Source organism: Mustelus asterias, chromosome 8 (assembly GCF_964213995.1).
Source record: "Mustelus asterias chromosome 8, sMusAst1.hap1.1, whole genome shotgun sequence".
NCBI lineage: Eukaryota > Metazoa > Chordata > Chondrichthyes > Carcharhiniformes > Triakidae > Mustelus > Mustelus asterias.
This window is the reverse complement of record NC_135808.1, coordinates 96434834-96452308: the sequence shown is the minus strand read 5'-3', so window position 1 is coordinate 96452308 and position 17475 is coordinate 96434834. Positions and strand designations below refer to the sequence as shown.

The following is a 17475-nucleotide window of genomic DNA, read 5'->3' as shown; positions in this document are numbered from 1 at the left end:
TGGTGGTCTGGAGTGCGTCTGTTTCAATGCGAGGAGCGTAACGGGTAAGACAGACGAACTTAGGGCCTTAATGCTTACACGGAATTTGGATGTGGTTGCGGTGACGGAGACTTGGTTAAAAGAAGGACAGGACTGGCAGCTGAATATTCCGGGGTATAAGTGTTTTAGGCGTGACAGAGGAGGGGCTAAAAAAGGTGGGGGAGTAGCGATATTAGTTAGGGAGCACATTACCGCAGTGCAGAGGGTAGACAACTTAGAGGGGTCATGTACTGAGTCACTGTGGGTGGAACGCAGAAACAGGAAGGGTGCAGTCACTATGCTGGGGGTGTACTACAGACCACCCAACAGCCCACGGGAAGTGGAGGAAAGGATATGTCAGGAGATTCTGGATAGGTGCAGAAAAAATAGGGTTGTTGTTGTGGGGGACTTTAATTTCCCTGGTATAGACTGGAAAGTGCTTAGAACTGGGGTTCCGGATGGGGAGGAATTTGTAAAATGCGTACTGGAAGGTTCTTTGGAACAGTATGTAGATAGCCCGACTAGTGAGGGGGCTATACTGGATCTAGTTCTGGGAAATGAGCCCGGTCAGGTCGTCAAAGTTTCGGTCGGGGAACATGTGGCAAATAGTGACCACAACTCTGTTAACTTTAGGATAGTAATGGACAAGGATGAGTGCTGTCCTACGGGCAGGTGCTAAATTGGGGGAAGGCTAACTATAGCCGGATTAGGCAGGAATTGGTGGACGTTGATTGGGAGAGGATGTTCATGGGTAAGTCCGCGTCTGGCATGTGGGAGTCTTTTAAGGAACAATTGATAAGGCTGCAGGATAGGCATGTGTCTGTAAAAAGGAAAGATAGGAAAGGTAGGATTCGAGAGCCGTGGATAACCAGGGAAATTGAGGATCTGATTAAAATGATAAGGGAGGCATACGTTAAGTCCAGGCAACTGAAAACAGATGGAGCTCTGGAGGAATACACAGAGTAGGAAAGAACTCAAACGGGGAGTTAGAAGGGCAAAAAGAGGTCACGAGATGTTCTTGGCAGGCAGGATTAAGGAGAATCCTAAGGCGAGTTTGCGGAAGACACGAAGATGGCTGGACTTGCGGATAGCGATGAGCATTGTCGGGCAATACAGCAGGATATAGATAGGCTGGAAAATTGGGCGGAGAGGTGGCAGATGAAATTTAATCCAGATAAATGCGAAGTGATGCATTTTGGAAGAAATAATGTAGGGAGGAGTTATACAATAAATGGCAGAGCCATCAAGAGTATAGAAACACAGAGGGACCTAGGTGTGCAAGTCCACAAATCCTTGAAGGTGGCAACACAGGTGGAGAAGGTGGTGAAGAAGGCATATGGTATGCTTGCCTTTATAGGACGGGGTATAGAGGATAAAAGCTGGAATCTGATGATGCAGCTGTATAGAACGCTGATTAGGCCACATTTGGAGTACTGCGTCCAGTTCTGGTCACCACACTACCAGAAGGACGTGGAGGCGTTAGAGAGAGTGCAAGAAGGTTTACCAGGATGTTGCCTGGTATGGAGGGTCTTAGCTATGAGGAGAGATTGAGTAAACTGGGCTTGTTCTCCCTGGAAAGATGGAGAATGAGGGGAGATTTAATAGAGGTGTACAAGATTATGAAGGGTATAGATAGGGTGAACGGTGGGAAGCTTTTTCCCAGATCAGAAGTGACGATCACGAAGGGTCTCAGGCTCAAGGTGAGGGGGGCGAAGTAGAACTCAGATATTAGAGGGATGTTTTTTACACAGAGGGTGGTGGGGGCCTGGAATGCGCTGCCAAGTAGGGTGGTGGAGGCAGACACGCTGACATCGTTTAAGACTTACCTGGATAGTCACATGAGCAGCGTGGGAATGGAGGAATACAAACGATTGGTCTAGTTGGACCAAGGAGCGGCACAGGCTTGGAGGGCCGAAGGGCCTGTTTCCTGTGCTGTACTGTTCTTTGTTCTTGGTTTGTTCTAAACCTTCTCTGCACTCTCTCTAAAGCCTCCACGTCCTTCTGGTAGTGCGGCGACCAGAACTGGACGCAGTACTCCAAATGTGGCCTAACCAGCGTTCTATGCAGCTGCAACATCAGACTCCAGCTTTTATACTCTATACCCCGTTCTATAAAGGCAAGCATACCATATGTCTTCTTCACCACCTTCTCCACCTGTGCTGCCACCTTCAAGGATTTGTGGACTTGCACACCTCGGTCCCTCTGTATTTCTATACTCTTGATGGCTCTGCCATTTATCGTATAACTCCCCCCTACATTAGTTCTTCCAAAATGCATCACTTCGCATTTATCTGGATTAAATTCCATCTGCCACCTGTCCGCCCAATTTTCCAGCCTATCTATATCCTGCTGTAATGTCCGACAATTTTCATCACTATCCGCAAGTCCAGCCATCTTCGTGTCATCCGCAAACTTGCTGATAACACCTGTTACACCTTCTTCCAAATCATTTATATATTTCGCAAATAGCAGAGGTCCCAGTACAGAGCCCTGCGGAACACCACTGGTCACAGACCTCCAGCTGGAAAAAGACCCTTCGACTGCTACCCTCTGTCTCCTGTGGCCAAGCCAGTTTTCTACCCATCTAGCCACCTCTCCTTGTATCCCATGAGCCTTAACCTTCTTCACCAACCTGCCATGTGGGACTTTGTCAAATGCCTTACTGAAATCCACATCGACATCCACGGCCCTTCCTTCGTCAACTGTTTTTGTCACTTCCTCAAAAAACTCCACCAAATTTGTAAGGCACGACCTCCCTCTTATAAAACCATGCTGTCTGTCACTAATGAGTTTGTTCCGTTCTAAATGCGCATACATCCTGTCTCTAAGAATCCTCTCCAACAACTTCCCCACCACAGACGTCAAGTTCACTGGCCTATAATTACCCGGGTTATCCCTGCTACCCTTCTTAAATAACGGTACCACATTCGCTATCCTCCAATCCTCAGGGACCTCACCTGTGTCCAATGAAGAGACAAAGATTTCCTTGTAGGTGGTGGTATTCCAATGCATCTGCTGCCTTTGTCCTCCAAGGTGGTAGGGCTCACGCATTTAGAAGGTGCTGTTGAAGGAGGCTTGGTGAGTTGCCATAATGCATCTTGTAGTTGGTACATACAGCTGCCATTGTGTGTTGGTGGTAGAGGGAGTGGATGTTGAAGGTGGTGGATGAAGTGCCAATCAAGCATGCTGCTTTGTCCTGGATAGTGTAGAACCTCTTGAGGGCGCGATGGTGGCACAGTGGTTAGCACTGCTGCCTCACAGCGCCAGGGACCTGGGTTCAATTCCAGCCTTGGGTGACTCTCTGCGTGGAATTTGCATGTTCTCCCTGTGCTTGCGTGGGTTTCCTCTGGGTGCTCCAGTTTTCTCCCAGGGTCCAAAGATATGCATGTTAGATGACTGGGCATGCTAAATTGTTTCTTAGTGTCCCAAAATGTGTAGATTAGGGGGATTAGCAGGGTAAAGAGGAGGGTGTGTGTGAGGATGTGCCTGAGTGTGTGGGTGAAAGTGTGGGACTTTGGGTGTGCATGTGGGTGGGTGAGGGTGGGTGAAGGTGAGGGGGTATGTGTGTGGGTGTACCCATTAAAAATGACAAAAAGGTAAAAATTTGTTGAATACAGAATTTTTTTATCACAATAAATGTATACATATAAGACACAGAAATATATTTTAAAGTTTATTTTTGTATGTTTGTATCTACTGCGCAATAATCGTAACTTGTGGTTTAATTCTTCCATGTAATAAGAATGTTTCTTGGGTTCCTTCAGTACTCTTGGGAGGTTAAAAGAGTTTCATGGTTGGACAAGTTTGGGAAACCCTGTGTTGCCTTATGCCTGTTGTTTTCTTGTGTCAATTTAAACACTGCGGTACCTAGGATATTAACGCTTTCCTTTGATGTTGTGGCTTTAAGTTTTACTGAGGGGTGATGATTATTAAAATTTCAATGAATTCCGCAAATTCTGATTTTGTGTGAGTCCAAATACCCCATAGTCTATCAAATACCTGTAGTAACATATAGGAAATCTGGAACATTTACATTTTCATCTTGTTTTGCCATGTTCTGTTTGCAAGTCATTAAGGGGGAAAGTTCAAGAAAATGATGAAGTCCACAAGCATTGTGCAATAGCCAATTTGTAATATATCCCATTGAATGTGGTTTTATTTTTGTAAAAATGGACTTCCATCAAGTTTCCAAAAATTGAAATACGCAAGTTATTTTATTTTTCCACCAATGTAATGTTCTAATGAAATTATTCAGTGATTCTTTTCACAGGCAATTAACAATTTTTAGTGTTTTGCTTAGCCTGGCGGAAGAAAATCACTGCAGTCTAAAATCTCATTTTTCTCGCTTCTGCAATATAATTCGACTTTTATGTGAATATCTAAAATGGGTGTGTTCTAAAGTATTCCTCTCTTTTCAAAGATGATTCTAAAGATTGTGTTTTACTCCACAGTGGCTTGTGAAGTTCTTGATTGATTTATTAATGTAATTGGGAAAAAATGTTTATATAACTTTTTTGTTTAGGAGGATAACATGAATTTGGAACTACAATCTTCTCCACTCAGGAATTCCATGACAAGATCATCAAAGAGAAAAACTTGCCCCAGAGAGAGCAGCAAAGATAACAGCTACAAGCGGCCCACAATAGCATCCCAAACACGGTCTCTCTCACCATATACCAAAAGACGGATGGCAGCACTCTCAGAAGATGCCAATCAGAGACTCGCACACCTGAACCTTGGACCTTATCAATTTAAAAAGGAAACAGATAACAAACCTCCATTTGTCATTAGACATGTACGTGTCCAGAGAAAATGCTCATTTAAGCGAATGGAAATTCTGGTTAAAGGTCTTTGACCTGATTGAACTGAAATATTAAAACTATGTTGGGAGGTGGGATGAAGCTTTATTTACCAACCCGCTAAGAGTTTTAACTCCACCATGTGTGCCTTTTTGTTGTCCTGGCAGGTTTCCTGGTGGAAATTTCACAATTAATGAGGTTGTAGGACTAGCTGATCTAGTCACCAATCCCGGGGCCAGGGGATGGGGTCGAATCCTGGTGGGTGTCTGATCTCTATCTCGGGTGAGGAGTAGGGCAAGGTGGGTTTTGCATAAGGGGTTGTCTAATGTTAGGGGCTGAAAGGAAGCACGCCTGCTTTTCCCAGGCCACAAGGAGCTTCCTTTGCTTTTCCAGTCAATATTTGCAAATATTTGCAAAGTTAAAGTCCCTTTTCCAGTCAATATTTGCAAAGTTCAAGTCCCAAACTTATCAGAATCTTATCAAAAAACGGCAAAGTGTCAGGGTGTTAATGAAAGCTGGCATGTTTCTCTCCAGAGATGATGTGGAGGTGCCGGCGTTGGACTGGGTTGAACACAGTAAGAAGTCTCACAACACCAGGTTAAAGTCCAAAAGGTTTATTTGGTAGCAAATACCATTAGCTTTCGGAGCGCTGCTCCTTCGTCAGATGGAGTGGAAATGTGCTCTCAAACAGTGCACAGAGACACAAAATCAAGTTACAGAATACTGATTAGAATGCGAAACCCTACAGCCAGCCAGGTCTTGGCGCTAAATGAATATTTTTTGTCACTATTCACGCAGGAAAAAGACAATGTTGTCGAGGAGAATACTGAGATACAGGCTATTGTCTGTACCTTTAAGACCTGGCTGGCTGTAGGGATTTGCATTCTAATCAGTATTCTGTAACTTGATTTTGTGTCTCTGTGCACTGTTTGAGAGCACATTTTAACTCCATCTAACGAAGGAGCAGCGCTCCGAAAGCTTATGGTATTTGCTACAAAATAAACCTGTTGGACTTTAACCTGGTGTTGTGAGACTTCTTACTGTGTTCTCTCCAGAGAAACAGACAGGTTTTCTCACCAGATTTTATGGCACTTTGTCAAAAAAAGGAGGCGTGTTTCATGCCATTATTTTGAGGGACAGGGCCTAAACACGCCGGTAAAGACGGCTGCACTGAGATCGGGGTGGCATTTTAAAGGGCTTTAAAAATGGCGTCCCAATCAGACGAAAAATATAACCTCCCTCCTGCACCCCACCATGGATGTCTCAGCATCAGCCCTCTACCCCCGGGATTAAAGCCGGCATCTATTCTCCCTCCCCCACCCTGCTGCGATCAAAGCTGGCATTTCGCCCGCAATCAATGCCAGAATCCCCTCGTGATCAATGCTGGCAACACCCTTCCTCCCTCTTCCTCCCTCCACCACCAACAGTCTTCACTGGCATCATCTTTCTTTCCCCACCCCCACCAACAGTCATCATCACGATCAGACCTATGTGGGCACAGGTGGACTTCAGCTAGGGTAGCAGTAAAGGATGGGTAATTTGTTAGCTCCCTGGACAACAAGGTCACAGACAAGTTCTGCTGCAGAAAATTCAGATGAGGACCTTAGTGAGGCAGCATATAGAAGAGCACTGATGGGTATGCACACAAAGCTACTGGGTGCATAGGCTGGCATACTAGACAACCATACTGTCAAGCGTGGAGGATTCTGACTACAAGTTGGCAGTGGGCATGGCGCAGAGCTTCCCCTCTCCGCAACCTTTGCCGCATTTCCCTTTTGTGCTGCAGACTCTGAGGCAGCTTTTGCAGCTTTGTGTGAACTGCTCACCAACTCAGCTGTCTTCCCTGACTGGAAGCAGCAACACTGACAAATCCAAAAAAATCACCACAGCCTCTGGAAAAACAATTTAGAGTGTTTTCAGATGCTTTGCAATTTCAGAAGTTCCTTACTTTCAATTTGGGCGCCTTCACTTTAAAGAATGCTAGTAAAGGCACAACTTACATCTCTCAGGACTTGTTTGCAGAGTGATGTTTGCATGTATGCACTTGTTGCCACGACCAGTCGAGTCCAAATTGAGTATGCTGGTGCTGCATCAGCTGGGTGGTCAGTGTGACTCCACGATATTACTGCTTCACAAGCTCCCTGCGCATGTTGGGGATGCCTGCACAGAAGTCATTTGTAGAGGTCCCACTAAAAGAATTGGGTGGCACAACATGTTCAGCAAAACGGTCCTAGATCTTTGCAGGGCCATGTCCTGTGGCGCTGCAGATATGAATTTTATGCCTGTTCTATTTCAGAACAAATGTGACACCAAGTGCCTATCTGCCTGTTTAGTTTGATTTAAAAAATCTCATGGTGCTGTTTAAAACAAATTTCACTGTGCTCGGGTTAATAATCTACCTTCAGGCAATGCTGATCAATTAATCAATCAGCTTGTTTGTAGTTTGTGGGTTCTTCTGCTGTGGTTTCCTGCATAAAAACTATGACTGCACTTCAGATGTACTTCATTGGTTATGTTGCAGTTTGAGATGTCCTGAGGGCATGACAAGATGGAATGATTAGATGTGATATCTTCAGTTTACTTTTAATAAAATGTACATGAATAAATGTAAAAAGTCACTTTATTTTTTATGTAAGTAATGTTTTTTGTATTTTTCAGGTTAATCGTAATTTGCTGCCAACTAATGATGTGTTCGTTGCCTCATCTTCCCCTTCTTCCAAACCATGTTCTCACAAGAGCTGGCCTCTGGATTCACCGATTTATAATGGTAGGGCCAACTGTCTTGTACTTTCTGTATTGTAATGTTTTATCTTCTACTATGAAATATTTATGTTAAAATTGCATTATTTTATCATTTATTTTATCATTTATTTATGTTTAAATATTCTTGAGCATAGAATAATCGAATCATAGAATGATTACAGCACAGAAAGAAACCATTCATTCCATCATGTTTGTGCTACCTTTTTGGAAGAGTAACTCAGCTTAGCCCCACTCCTCTCCCCTTTCCCTTTTGCTTCAGGTGCTTTATTTTACTATTTCCTGGAGCTTCTACATATTAACCATGGTGCACACTGTTAACCTGTCATTATTGAAGTTCCGGTGTGCAGCAAATTCAGATGTTTTTATTGCTGTGATTACCAAAGTGGACACAAACAATCCGCAGTTTCTTAATAGCATTCTTCCCTTGTGTGCACACACATGTCTTTGTTTTGTACCTAAAGGCCAGGAATGCAAGAGGTGGTTGGTTTCTTATGCATTATGAAAGGCTCATGGCCCATATGTCATGGCAGCTTCTTCTTGGCATGCAGCCACTACCATTTCTGAACCTTACCTCCCACATTCCTCTGGTGTGGTCCTATGGTAAGGAAGGCTGGTAGCCAAGCACATGTAGCGATTCTGAGAGGCAGCAGTATCATGCAGGAGAACTAAAGCTGTTGCCATTCTACTGTCCTCTGAAAGCCCACTGTTTATCGGGGTGCTTATCAGCTCCTGGAAGCCACAAGTCAGTATAGTGACTGTGGTCTAGAAGCCAGTATATGTGCTGCACTCCTTTCTGTTCGCAAATGCCTTCATAACTCCAGTCTGGGTTTCTGTAGAGGTGGAGGCATCAATTGGTTCCTGGCTGATTCTTCCCTGGTGTTCTGCTGCAGATTCCAGTATAGCAACCTGTTATCCATTAGTTCCTGCAATGGAGATAAATCCCTCTGTAATATTCCCTCAAAAGGAAATTGAAAACTCAACTGTCACATCTGTCAGTTAATGATCATTCTCAGAGATTGATCTCAGACTCTGCAAGTGGCTTGAATGGCCTAATTTTTGATATTCGTCACCCATAGAATCATAGAATGGTTACATTCCAACATTCTGCCAATTGTATCTGTGTCTGCTCTCTGCAACATTAATTCAGCCAGTCTTACTTCCCTACTCTTTGTCATAACCATGCAAATGAGTTATCTTCAGGTGCTTATGCAATTTCCATTTCAAAGCCACGATTGAATCTGCCTCCATCACACTATCAGGCAATTCCAGATCCCAACCACGTAAATAAAAGTATTTTCTCATGTTGCTTTTGGTTTTTTTGCCAATCACCTTAAATCGGGTGTTCTCTGGTTCTCAACCTCCCACAAATGGGAACAGTTTCTCACCATATACATTGTCTAGACACCTCATAAATTCTGTCAAAACGATACTGACTCTTCCCGATCACCTTGAGTTTTTCTAAGTGCCCAGCTATAATCTCTCTAATGATCAATTCTAACCCCCCCCGCCTCCCCACGACTGACATCCGGCCAACAGACCTATAGTTTCCTGTTTTCTGCCTCCCTCCCTTCTTGAATAGGGGTGTTATATTTGCTACTTTCTAGTCTGTTAACACCTTTCCAGAATATAGCGAATTTTGGAAAATCAACACCAACACATCTACTGCCTCATTAGCCACCTCTTTTAAGACCCTAGGATGAAATCCATCAGGACCCAGAGACTGGGCAACTCGCAGCTCCATCAATTTGCCCAGTCCCTCTTCCCGAGCGATTGTATTTTCACCAAGTTCCTCTCCCCTTCCACCTCCTGATTTACATCTATTACTTTTTTTGTATCTGTAGTGAGGACAAAAGCAAAGTTATTATTAATTTCATCTGCCATTTCCTTATTGCCTATTAAATCCTCGCAATCACTCTCTAGAGGACCAACATTCAACCTACTTACTCTTTTTCCTTCTTAAATATGTATACAAACTCTTACTATCCATTTTTATATGTCAAACTAGTTTCCTCAAATTTCCTCCCCAGATTAATCTTTTAGTCATTCACTGCTGTTTTTTATATACTAAGCAGTCATCTGACCTGCCACATCCTTGCACAGTTTTATGCTTTTTCCTTAAGTTTTATGCTTCCCTAACTTCTTTAGTTAATCACGGATGTTGGGTCCTCCCTTTAGAATTTTTCTTTATAGTAGATATATACTTATTCTGAATATTCAGAAATATCCCCTTAAATGTCTGCTACTGTTTCTCTATTGATCTATCCTCTAGCCTAGTATCGCAGTTCACTTCAGCTCGTGCAGCTTTTGTGACCACATAGTTGTTCTTACTTATGTTTAAAATACTAGTCTTAAACCTACTCAAACTGGATGTAAAATTCAATCATATTGTGGTCATTAATACCCAGGGGTGCCTTCACTCTGTGGTCATTAATTAATCCTGTCACATTACACAATATCAAGTCTAATATAATCTGTTCTCTTGTTCCAGAACGTGCTGCTCTATGAAAAGAACTTGCTATGAATTCCTCATCTAGGCTACTACTGCCAGTTTGATTTTTCCAGTTTATATGTAAATTACAATCACACATAGTTATTGTTGTCCCTTTGACCTGAATTAGCCCACAGGCAAGCAAAGTGCCCACATCTTCCTCGTCGTGGATAAAATAACAACAGAGGCTGGTATGCGGCAGACATGGCACTGCCACATGGCATCCAATTTTATAGCCCCACCCACCCATCCAGGGGCCATAAAATTCCAACCTATGATTCCAATTTATCAAGGAGAGATCTGTTCTCACACCACTAAAATTGGCCCTCACCCAGTTAAATATTTTTTAAATTTTAAGTTGCTCCTTGCTGCTTTTCATGGGTAACTTAGAATCCCTACAGTGCAGAAAGAGGCCATCCGGCCCATCGAGTCTGCACCAACTCTCCAAAAGAGCATCCCACCCAGGTCCTTTCCCTGTAACCCCGTGCATTTACCATGGCTAACATATCTAACCTACACATCTTTGAATAGTAAGGGGCAATTTAGAATGGCCAATCCACCTAACCTGCACATCTTTGGACTGTGAGAGGAAACCGTAGCACACGGAGGAAACCCAGGCAGACATGGGGAGAATGTGCAAACTCCACAGTCACCCAAAACCGGATTCGAACCCGGTTTCTGGTGCAGTGAGGCAGCAGTGCTAACCACTGTACTACGGTCCATCTTAAATCTTATGAAACTATAATAATTATTCCCTAAATGTTTTCCTTGAAACTGGATCCATTTGACTCATCTCAATTTTCCAGAACCAGGCCTCTGTCCTTGTTAACCAGAAACATACTAATCAAGAAAATTCTCCTGAATTTCAGAAACTCCTCTTTGCCCTTTACACTATCCCTATCTCAGTCTATATTAGGATAACTAAAGCCCACCATTATCACTCCTACATAGTACCTTTCTGTAATTTCTCTGTAAATTTATCCCCCTATATCTTTCCGACTAGTTGTGGCCTGTAGTAAGCAATTAGTAGCGTAGTGGTACTTTTATTGTTTCTTAGCTCTAACCAAATAGATTCAGTCCTTGGCCCCTCTTTCTCGGCCATTCTCGCTGTCAAGCATTGTAATATGCTCCTTACACAATACTTTCACTAATCCTGCTTCCTTTTCTTCCCTATATTTCCTGCAATTGTGTAACCAAGGATATTTAGTACTCAGTCCTGTCCTTTTTTGAGCCAGGATTCATTATCCCAATGACATCATATTCCTCTGCACCTGCAGCTCATCCCACCAACCATATTTACTACTGCCTGTAGTAAATTTACATTGTGTGTTTACATACATGCACTGTAAACCTAATTGCACTACATCTTAGTCTGACCCATACAATACTTGACAACAATCTTTCCCTGAATGCTATCTAGCTTTCCCAGTCCTTTGTGCACCTTGTTTTTCTTCCCTATTGCTGCATTCTGGCCATCCACCTGTCAAATTAGTTTAAACTTTTCCCTAACAGTGCTAGCAAACCATTCCACGAGGACATCAGTACTGGCCCTGCTGCATTACAACCCATCAGGCCTCCCCCCACCCCCCAGTCCTTCCTCTTGCATGCTTTCATTTGTTTATCCTTCTATTTCTATACTCATTAGCATGTGGCACCTGGACTAATTCAAACAATACTTTTTTGAGGTTCTGTTTGCTGGTCTCCTTCCTAGCTCCCTAAAGTCTGCCTGCAAGACCTCATTCTTCTTTCTACCTTTGTCATTGGTACCGATATGGACCACATTTTCTTGTTGTTTGCCTTCTCCACCCCCCCCCCCCCGCCCCCAATCAGAGTGCACTGCAGCCGCTCAGAAGCATCAGTGCCCCTGCCAACAGGGAGGGAAGCTGGCACCCTGAATTATGGTCTGCAGCTATAGAAATGCCTTTCTGTTCCCCAAACAAAAGACTGCTCTGTGTATTGCTTTCCCAATCTTCCTCCTCCCCATCCCCGTACAGCTGAGCCAACCATGCCTCTGGCTGCAAAACACAGAACTATCATTCTCACCAGAATTCAGAACTGAATACTGGTTGGAGAGCCAGGTGCACTCAGGGGATTCTTGCACTATCTGTTGGTCTCCCTTGTCTGTCTGTTGGTCACCCATTCCATCTCTACTTGCACGCCCTTAAGCTTTGGGGTGACCACACCCATGTGTTATCTACATAGTTTGGAGCCTCACAGATGCACAGTGTGCTGCTCAAGCTCCAAACCTTAGAACTTGAGGTGATCCAGCTTTTTGATTTGATTTATTATTTTCACATGTTCTATACAGTGAGAAGCATTGTTTCTTGTGCTGGCAACACTTTGTGTACCTGTACTTGTCCAGGGCACAAGCAACATCCTGGAGTTTCCACAAGGAAACATGCCACATGCCATGGGACTGAGGTGCTCTGCATATCTCTATTAATTAAACTATTAAACTTAAGATTTAAATAAAAACTCACCAGTCAGTTCCTTCCCTTATGCTGCCACAGTCTATTGTATAGGTTGCTGAACTAAAATGTTTTACTTAACTTTTATTATCTATCTGTGTCAAATTTTAATATAATGAAAAATTAGGAACCCTTTAGTTTTGATGCCTCTTTATTTAATTTTAATTTTATACCCCTAGGACTGAGTAATTAAACACTAATTGCAATTATATGATAAATTATAAAATATATTAAATATGACAAGTTAGAAGTTACGTATTTTATCAAATTGGCTTTCTTATTTTTATATTAATTTGCCCAAGGGAAAATTGGGCATCCGACAAATCAGTTAGGAAGAATGGACACTGAATTTTCTGGCTGCAGCCAACAAGGGGATCAGCCTTTAAGTGCTTTGTATCGTTTTTATTATTTTGCAATTTGCAATTTTACTGGTATTTTAACACCAGAAATAAACATTTTGCCAGACATTTAATTAACAGATGATGATGGGAAGATCTATTTTGTTTTCAATGTGATGGATCAGTCATTGTGCCTTGTGTGTTTTATTCTTTTCAGATCCGTCGCTCCGTGGCAGCTATGGACCCAGCAGGACTTCATTAAATGTATTTTGCTTTAAATGTTATATCAAGTTTATCTTGAAAATTGTGAACCTAATTGGTTGCAGAATTTATATTATATTGATTTAAAGGGCAAGAAAACCAAAATAGTACAAAAGGTCCCTTCATTTCATTGTTTCCCTTTCTCCAACTGAGTGTGAATATTCTGTACATCATCTGATTTGCTGCTTTCCTGCCAAAAACAGAATATAGTGCACCACTTCTCATGGCTTATTGCTGTTTAAGGGCTGTCCTATTGAGATTGCTGTCATTCAACTAATATTGTCATAAGGATCAGTCATTGAAGAGACATCAACACACTCAGCTTTTGTTTGAATCCTATGCCACTTGACTTATACACTGCAGATGCATGTAGCTCCAGCAAATTCTGTAAACAACAGGTCACCAAACGTGTCTGCAGGCCCTAACAAACTTTGCTGGAAATTATATAGTAATCTGCTTTCTAATGCCTGAATTAGTAGAGAGACAGATGACAGGCTATGCCAGTTGCTGTAAGAACACCGGAAGCCTGAACACCTGAACTTGAATAATGCCTTTAATGCAATAAAACATTTAAATATACTTAATTGGAGCAGTATGAAATCAAATGTGGCCACCGAGCAACATAAAGAGATATTAGGCCAGATGAACCTAAGATTGATCAAAGGACAGTTTCTAAGGTATATCTTAAAGGAGGAACGTGAGGTAAAGAAGTGGATGGAGGGAAGGGGATGCTCAAGAGGCCAGAATTAGATGTGCACAGATATCTTGGAGGGATGTGCGGCTGGAGAAGGTTGGGGGTGGGGTCATGGAGAAATTTGAAAACAAGGATGAAAATGTTATAGTCAAGACATTGCTTGACTGGAAGCTAATGTAGGTCAGCAAGATTTGAGGAATGGGACTTGGTGTCATGCAACATAGCTCCAAGGATGTTAACAGTCAGCTGTGGCCTGAGACCTGATGACATCATGCTACAGTTCTGACCTGTGGGATGGCAATGTGGGCTTGTACACAGGACACCTCTCCTTGCCAACATCTCATGCAGCACTACTTCAGCACCAAAGAGGAGGGCAGGTATTGGCCTTTGCCATCACTTGTTTGCAGATTCATGTCCTCACCAGGGAATGATGCCAGGTATGTTAGCCATACAACCCAATGTCTGGTGGATCATATCAAACAGCATGTCCCTTCAGCTATTTGCAACAGGTACAGTACAGACCATACCTAATATTTACTAAACAATCCTGATTGTGCTGTGAATTGCATGAAAACCAAGATAAGATTATCAGTCGAGTTCGCAGTGTGGCTCACATACATCCTAGAAGCCACATTCTTTTCACACAGAGGGCCCTATCCTTTGCAGACAGAAGGAACTTGTCCATGCATTGCACCATTTTCAACAAAACAAAAAATTGCGGGACAGCCATTCCCTGGTTCATTCCCCATCGCAATGCCTTGACCTATCAAAGTCGACCTCCCTGGTTTGAATTTGAACAAAAACTTGGCAGTTAACTGTTCCCTGATAAATTCTCCATGGCAACCCCTTTACCAATCAGAGTCCACTTGCTAATCAGTAATTCCTTCTTATGCAGTATAAATTTACTGTTGATATTTCTTGCGAGCTGTCTTGATAAGTGCAAGACATAAAACTTTGATAGCATGTGTTTATTTTCAGCAATGCTTATGTTCTGTACTACCAAACAACTACAAATCCTTTTTTGCTAATGTTGGTATGTCACACATGTAGCCTGCTACATTTTCTAAATACACAAGTTCTTTAATAGAATAATCTACATTGTCTTTCAAACAGAATTAACGCAGAAAAAATGGAAAGCTTCATATTTTACTTCAATTTCCATTTTTTCTCTTAAAACCAAATCCTAGTTACATTCACTGCTATTAAAAATGGATTGCTTGGAGATTTCTTTGTCTTCAGTTGGCTTTCCATTATGCACAGGAATGCAAGTGATGGATGGGGCTTAGATACAGCGAGTCCTGACAATCTGTAAATAGCCATGATACTATCAAACATTAAAACACCTTACTCATTGAGGTGTAAGTGAGTGTTAGGATCTGTCATTTCATCTGACAATAATGGGCCTGGGAAAGGCATGAACTCCAGTCTCAAGTTTCTCAGAGGAGCACTTGCCTCTGAATGAAAACTAAAAATGATTTGTCATGAATTATTTGTTTTTAAATTTTAATGCATTTATTATATTGAAACTATTTCTTGCAGTATTTTCTCAGTTGCAGTAGATAAAACAAGATGGGAGTGGGGGCAGGGTGGTTGGAAAAAAAAACATTTGTAATGATATTTACTGTTTTTTTTAAATGGGTCATTTTTTTCTAACTGCATATTCTTGATTTGTTGTTTCCTATTTTCTTAGTAGTTCTTTTTTGGTAGTTTTTCCATTTGTTCATGAAAATGGAATTTAAGATAATCAGGTTGAAAGTGTGACATTTAAATTTGCATATATGTGCATGCATAATGCCTGAATTGGACTGAAGGAAATGCACATCAGGTGCAAGACTTTTATTTATATATCAGCACATTTCCCATGACGCTGCTAATGGTAGATTGGAAAATCTGTGATTTACGTCAGGAGCATAATATGGGATGATCAGAAATTACTGGACCAGATTTCACCTTGCCACTATTTGGACATTGTTGTCCACTAAAACACCCAGACACGGGGAGAATGCGCAAACTCCACACAGACAGTGACCCGAGGCCGGAATTGAACCCGGGCCCTTAGTGCTGTGAGGCAGCAATGCCAACAACTGTGCAACCTTGCCGCTCAATAATTATAAATGCAAACATACAATTGATAACTTCTTAACACAAATCAAACCATAAATAATTTGTTAATAAACAAAGCTGCTGTTTTACTGCAGTTTCTGCAGGTTAAAAGCATGGACCGAATTGAATTTCAGAGCATCAAGATACAGCTAGATACAGTTGAATTTCAAAAGTCTGGTATTTGCCAAGGACAAAGCTTCAATTGTGTATTTCTGGTGATAATTACAGCTGTTTTATTATCTTCTAGGCCATCAAGAAACCTCATGAGAAAGATCTGCTAGATTATTCTTTTGAAGGCACTGATGAGCCTATTATGTCAGGACCAGCTGGCAGACAACTCTTTCCTGCCACAACTCCAATGAGCTATTCAACAACCTCATCTTTCCATAAACAAAGCCCAGTGTTAAATCGGTTATCTCTCAGAGAAAGGTACTTATTCATTCTTTTTCTTTCAAATCAATTTGTATTTTAAGATCACTAATGTACTGTTCGTGTGTGTATGTATATATATGTCTGTTTATGTGTTGTATTAGAGTCAGGGAGATTAGAAGAGTAAATACGTGGGGTTATGGGGATAGGGTCAAGGTGGGATTGTTGTCGGTGCAGACTCGATGGGCCAAATGACCTCCTTCTGCACTTTTGGGAATTCTATGAATCTTTGTGTAAATTCACCTTTTCCAAGGTTATTAAATAACATTTATACATTATAGTGAGAAGAAAATTCTGACCCAATCAGTGGCAGTGATTGGGACATTAATGTGAAGATCCGGATTTAGTAACAATAAATGGTCATTAATCTAAGGTGCTTCAGCAGTCTTGCCATATTGATTGCGCTGGTCGAAGTAGTAACATCATACCTTCCCTTTAGTGATTCTTTGAAACATTTCCTGATGCTTTCATTCAAAGTAAAGAAAGACCTTTTTAAGTTTTTGCATATCACCTTTATTTTCAGTATCATGGATGTAATTTCAGTACCTAAATGTCATTCACTGTGTAGCGCTGATGTGATACCAGTGTTGCCATTTTCGCGCTGAATGCTCTAGTTAATGACCTCTCTTAAACTCACACAAGTGAACGTACATACATCAGCAGGGAGCAGTGCTATTTAAAAGGATCATCAAATTCTTTCATGAGTTGATTGATTTTTACTGGCAGTGAGTAGAAGTGTTTGGTAGTCTGTATTGTTATTTAAAGTTTCTAAAGTCTGCAGTGAGTGCTGTGGCATCTGTTGAGGGCCTTAGTTCTGCCTTCAAGGGTTCTGCTTCGATCACTTGCTCCCAGTCAATGGTGCAGTATTTTCTATTCCACTTGGCTTGCAGCATGACAGGGGAAGTGACACAGGGACCATCCATTGACTGCATGGCTCCTGAATCCAGAGCACAACCCACACACACATGAGCAGCATGCAAGTAACAAAAGCCATACTTCCACACAAAATGGCATTGAGCAAATAACAGAATTGCCTTAAGCAGTGTGTCTACTGCCCGGACTGTTCAGAGGGAACTCTGCATTGCTCACACGAATGTGTTTACAATTCGTCATG

The 17475-nt window shown here is 42.0% G+C and overlaps 1 protein-coding gene across 1 annotated transcript in view; it reads left to right on the top strand.

Moving 5' to 3' along the window:
• Positions 1–17475, top strand: part of spata6 (spermatogenesis associated 6) — a 112738-nt gene that overhangs the window by 63692 nt on the left and 31571 nt on the right. The window contains exons 7-10 of the mRNA XM_078219390.1: positions 4541–4813; positions 7476–7584; positions 13092–13138; positions 16180–16361. Coding sequence (XP_078075516.1) covers positions 4541–4813; positions 7476–7584; positions 13092–13138; positions 16180–16361 — 611 coding nt within the window. The remainder of the gene's footprint in view (positions 1–4540; positions 4814–7475; positions 7585–13091; positions 13139–16179; positions 16362–17475) is intronic.